The sequence below is a fragment of the Siphateles boraxobius genome, unplaced genomic scaffold (assembly GCF_051911475.1).
Source record: "Siphateles boraxobius isolate OS27281-9 unplaced genomic scaffold, OSU_SipBor_1 36, whole genome shotgun sequence".
NCBI classification, from domain to species: domain Eukaryota; kingdom Metazoa; phylum Chordata; class Actinopteri; order Cypriniformes; family Leuciscidae; genus Siphateles; species Siphateles boraxobius.
The window spans coordinates 689,764-695,763 of record NW_027508986.1 but is presented as its reverse complement, the minus strand read 5'-3'; the positions used below and the strand labels follow the sequence as shown (position 1 = coordinate 695,763).

Here is a 6,000-nt window from a genome sequence, read left to right as displayed (position 1 = left end):
GAAGGCCTGCAGAACTATAGGTTTTATAATATTAGTTGGAACCTTAGGAAATTAAGAGGCTACGTCTGTACGCATTTCCCCCGATCGCTCTGCTCCCAGGAGTTTTGGAGAGAGTCCGTCGCAACAGGGCCAGCCTACTGTTAGTATCCCTATTGTGGCCGGCCGGAGTGTGGTTCTCAGATATAATATCGCTCCTGGACGGCCCTCCATGGGAGATTTACATCAGGAGGGACCTGCTGACACATGCAGAGGGCTCAATATTCCACCCTCGTACAGAGCTGTGGAAGCTTTGGGTCTGGCCCCTGAGGGGGCACAGTACCTAGAGGCTGGCCTGTTGGCTGGAGAAGTAGAGACCATACTCAGCTCTAGAGCTCCCTCCACGAGGAAATTGTACTGCCTAAAATGGAATGTTTTCACCGTTTGGTTTAGACAGCGTGAGGTGGACCTAGTTAACTGCTCGATGGCTTCAGTGCTGGAGCTCCTCCAAGAACGTTTCTCTGCTGGTCTTACCCCATCCATACTCAAGGTGTATGTGGCTGCCATTGCAGCTTTCCACACTCCTCTGAGCGATGGGTCTCTGGGAAGACATCAGCTGGTCGTACGTTTCCTCCGTGGGGCTTGGTGGATGAGACCTGCAACTCGGATCAGAGTTCCCACATGGGACCTGGCAGTGGTTCTCGAAGGGTTGGTTGAGACCCCTTCGAACCACTGAAGTTGGCTGAGGCTAAGAACCTGTTGCTTAAGGTGGTTTTTCCCCTTGCCATTACTTCTCTTAAGAGAGTAGGAGATCTCCAGGCACTCTCCATATCTCCTCAGTGCCTGGAGTTTGCTCTTGGGAGAGTTAAGTCCATCTTGCACCCGAGACCGGGCTACGTCCCAAAGGTGCCGTCTAATTTGGCGAGGTTGACGGTTCTACAGGCATTTCATCCCCCACCTCATGTGACGTTGGAGAAGGGTAGTCTTCATCTCCTCTGCCCTGTTAGAGCACTTGACATATATGTTCAGAGATCTTTTCAGTGGAGGAAGGCGGACCAGTTGCTGGTGTGTTTCGGGTCGCCCAGGAAGGGGCTTCCTGCATCCAAGCAGGCCATCGGTAACTGGATTGTTCTGGCTATTTCCCTGGCCTATCAGGTGCACAGTGAGCCTTCACCTTTGGCTGTGAGGGCTCACTCTACCAGAGGCATGGCGTCCACTAGAGCCCTCCTTTTAGGGGTACCAATTCATGAGATATGTGATGCGGCTGGCTGGGCCACTCCGCACACATTCACAAGATTTTAAAGTCTGGACATCCCATCGACACCTGGTGCACAAGTGCTCTTGTCCTAGTTGTGCCTGAGACAGTTTGACACTGGGATAGGCAGGTGTCGTTGTGGCATAGTGGGTACTCGTTCCCCAAAGTGTCATATCGACACAGTTTGAGTTCCCTCGAAAGGGAACATCTCGGGTTACGACTGTAAACCTTGTTCCCTGAGAAAGGGAACGAGAACTGTGTCACTCCACCACGCCTTCTCGTGCCTGGGAGCTACTTGCTTCATCGCGAAGCTAATGCTGTTGTGTGACACCGTCGCTTTGTAGCTTGCGGTTGTGCTGTCACACTCTACATCATCACGCAACACCAATAGGATTGGACTAGTTCATACTTCAGACGCGTTACTCTAAGGGGCGGTTCCACAAAGTGTTATATCAACGCAGTTCTCGTTCCCTTTCTCAGGGAACAAGGGTCACAGTCGCAACCCGAGACGTATTTTTTAAATAGGTGAAATCATCTGCCTGGCAGCTTCTAAAGACAGACAAAAAACACCAGGGACACAAATTCACACACAGGGCGCTTGCTGAAGACACAGATGCTGACGTTGTTTGGGTCAGGTGAGCTTTATAGTTTCCTGGTCGATGACGTCAACCGCCTATGATGTTCCGTCACGCCATTGGACTGATTTCATACATGCTTCACAGCGCAATCATGCAGGAGCGTTCCAACAGCGTTTCAACGCAGCATGAGTTCCTTTGAAAGGGAACTTCGTATTCTTCTCAGTTGTCATCTTTATTATAGGACTCATTATTCATTGTCAATAGTTAATAGGCCTATGTCAACTGTGATGTATATGCATGATGAAATTACAATACATGTATAGGTTTATAAATAAACAACAATATATTGCATCACTTTTATCTTTGAGATCCAAATGCACAGATATATAATTAAAATCAATCTCTTAAATATTTCTTTGCATCGATGGAAAAGGAGGAAGTAAATACGTTCTGCATTTTAATGGAAGTGAATGGATGTGTGAAATCTGTGTTGATGAAAGATCAACTACTTTCACACCATTATCATACAATACCACTAAACATTCAGCAACGAGTTTCACATCATCTGAGACAACTAACAATCCAACTACCTGTTTCACATCATCTGAGACAACTAACGATCCAACTACTAGTTTCACAACATCTAAGACAACTAACAATCCAACTACTAGTTTCACATCATCTGAGACAACTAACAATCCATCTACCAGTTTCACATCATCTGAGACAACTAACAATCCAACTACCAGTTTCACATCATCTGAGACAACTAACAATCCAACTATCATTTTCACACCATCTAAGACAACTGGTTGTTGGATTGTTAGTTTCACACGACCTGAAACATGTAACAATCCAACTACTAATGTCACATCATCTGAGACAACTAACAATCCAACTACCAGTTTCACATCATCTGTGACAACTAACAATCCAACTACTAGTTTCACATCATCTGAGACAACTAACAATCCAACTACCAGTTTCACACCATCTGAGACAACTAACAATCCAACTACTAGTTTCACATCACCTGAGACAACTAACAATCCAACTACCAGTTTCACATCATCTGAGACAACTAACAATCCAACTACTAGTTTCACATCATCTGAGACAACTAACAATCCAACTACCAGTTTCACATCATCTGAGACAACTAACAATCCAACTACCATTTTCACACCATCTAAGAGAACAGGTTGTTGGATTATTAATTTCACACCACCTGAGACAACTAACAATCCAACTACCAGTTTCACATCATCTGAGACAACTAACAATCCAACTACCAGTTTCACATCATCTGAGACGACTAACAATCCATCTACCAGTTTCACATCATCTGAGACGACTAACAATCCAACTACCAGTTTCACATCATCTGAGACAACTGGTTGTTGGATTTTTAGTTTCACACCACCTGAAACATGTTACAATCCAACTACTAGTTTCACATCATCTGAGACAACTTACAATTCAACTACCAGTATCACAACACCCAAGATAACTTACAATCCAACTACAGATGATCTAAAAGACAAGGATGGATTTATTAATCCCTCAAAAGCATCGTAAGTGTGTGGTTACCGGTGATTTTTCAAATTAAAATAACAGAATACAGGGTGATATTTAATTTTTGCAGAGAGGCCTTGAACAATCTGGAGTCTAAGATGGAAGAGATGGAACACAACAATATAAGCAGCGCACGGATTGTCATGGGGGATGTTATTGGTCTTCTTCACATACAAGACGAGAACACAGAAAACAGAGAAACATGTTACTCTTCAGATGCGAACAGGATAAACGTAAGACTTGAGAAACAATAAAACATGGTATGATTCCTTATTTATTATTATAATACTTTTTTCATAGGTTACTGATTGTCAAAGTGATCTGAAGACAGACATTCCCTGGTCTTTAAAGATTCCCAGCGAGGCATTTAATAAATCACGACTGAAAAACCATGGATGTGCGTTACTTGGAGTTCTACGGTTCAAAAACATGGGAAAGGTACTCAAAATAAAATAAAAATCCATGTTTTAAAATTTGAAGGAATGTTTATGGGACAGTTCACCCAAAAATATACACCCAAGTTCACCGAATACATTTACACTAATCTCTTTTATATTATGACACAAATATCTTGACCTCAGAAGAGCTGGATATTAGTACATGTACACATTAGTACATTTTGTCATTACTATTACCTCTTATGATGCTTCTGTGGTGTTTTTTTTAATCTTTTGTGTGACTATGAATTGTTGTTTGAAAAGAGTAAAAAATTCTATTTTTGTGTTCCAGTGAAAATATAACAGCATAAGAGACATGTTTGTGTTAAAACTATTCTTTTAACAAATGTTTCTTGATCTATTGTATTCACACATATATTTGATTTGCTCTATTTCTTATTTAGGATGAAACTAAAAATTACAGTGTTTTGAACAATGAGGTTTATGGAATAACGATGAAGGCCAATATCTCCAACCTTACCAACAATACAGAAATGTTCTTTACACAAAAAGATCTGGTAATGAAGGTTCCCTATCGGTCAGTCACTACAACGTAGGTCATGACTGACCAATAGGAATCTCGCTAGAGAGGCCAATCTACTTCGAGTGAAACTAAAACAAGCCAATACACATTGGCGTGCAATCATTTGCAACGGCTGTGCAGCCTCGCAGCGCGGGTATTTAACAAGCAGCTGGTGCGATTGCACACTAGCTTTTTGCTTCGGAGCCAAGCACTTCGTATGCTGAACAGAGTGAATTTGAAAGCAAGCCTCTTCTGGATCTCTCCACTTTGGTGCGGGCGTGACGGCACAGCAGCGCGAGCGGTCTTTTTCTCTTCTCTCTCTCTCTTCTTTGTTTGTTGTTTTAAAACTGAGCAAACAAAAAAGCTGTTTTCACGGCATGTAAGGTGCACGGTTAAAGCGCTCAACGGCCGTTTTCACGGCTGGTAAGACCAGCGAGAGAGAATCGCGCACAGACAGGTGCACATTCCTGTCTGTGTTCGCCGTGACCGTTCCCCTGCGTGCTTCAGCACCAAGGAGAGCAGTCTCTAAAAGAGCTTACACAGATAGTTTGCGTCTTTTTCAAGATGACATTCTATCTGTGTGTTTCTGGATGCGGTCGTTACCTGGGGTCGCGGGATGGTCACGATCGCTGCCTTGTGTGTCTGGGCCTCGAACACGCACAGGCAGCGTTCGTGGATGAGTCATGTACCCATTGTGGGAAGATGACCATCTCGGAGCTGAGGTCGAGACTCGCGTTCCTGCAAAGGGGCGGAGTCCCCGTGCCTGCATCTCGTTCCAACCCCCCTTCGCGGGTTGCTACGGGCAGTGACACGGTTGACCTGAGGATTACAGTGAGCGCGCTTCCTTCGGGGAACCAACCCCCTAGGAACCCTCACTCCTCTCATGCTCCGCAACCAGTTGAGCTGCCAACGGAACGTTCTGGACCATCCTCGAGATGTGTACCAGTCGTTTCGTTCGGCGCTCCCTGCGACGACCAGATGTCGATCGCTGCATCGGAGGGTGGGTCAGACCTCTCCGCGGACGACGGCTCGGAGCCGCTGCCTCCTTCAGGTGTGTCAGCGGTGCCCGAGTCGGACCCGGAGATGATGGCCATGCTTTCCCGGGCCGCCAACAGGATCAGGCTCGTGTGGAACCCTCCACCGTGTCCCGAGCCCTCGAGGTTGGACGATTGGTATCTAGGGGTGGCGCGCGCTGGTTCTCAGCAACCCACCCCAGTGCCTTGGCAACGCTATGGCGTTGTTGCAGGTTCATCAGGCCAATGTACTGAAGGACCTGCACGAGGGTGGTCATGATCCACAAGCTCTCCAAGAACTTCGTACCGCAACTGACCATGCGCTTCGTGCGACGAAGGTCACTGCGCGGTCAGTGGGTCGTGCGATGTCCACACTAGTGGTCCAGGAACGCCACCTCTGGCTGTGTCTGGATGACATGCGGGAGACCGACAAGATCAGGTTCCTTAACTCCCCCGTGTCCCAGACCGGCCTCTTCGGCGACGCGGTCGAGAACTTCGCCCAGCAGTTCTCGGCTGTACAGAAGCAGACTGAGGCCATTAAACACATCCTGCCGCGGCGGTCAGCTGCTGCCTCCACCCCACCGCCCGCGGCTCCTCGGTCTGCTCGTCGCCGTGGGCGTCCGCCTGCGTCTGCCCCTGCTCC

General features: G+C 46.5%; 1 protein-coding gene across 1 annotated transcript in view; it reads left to right on the top strand.

The window, feature by feature from the left end:
* The first annotated feature begins 208 nt into the window (after positions 1-208).
* Positions 209-6,000, top strand: part of LOC143702902 (adhesion G-protein coupled receptor G1-like) — a 30,605-nt gene continuing 24,813 nt past the window's right edge. Inside the window, exons 1-5 of the mRNA XM_077196833.1 lie at positions 209-684; positions 2,871-3,383; positions 3,455-3,617; positions 3,685-3,822; positions 4,226-4,339. Coding sequence (XP_077052948.1) covers positions 209-684; positions 2,871-3,383; positions 3,455-3,617; positions 3,685-3,822; positions 4,226-4,339 — 1,404 coding nt within the window. The remainder of the gene's footprint in view (positions 685-2,870; positions 3,384-3,454; positions 3,618-3,684; positions 3,823-4,225; positions 4,340-6,000) is intronic.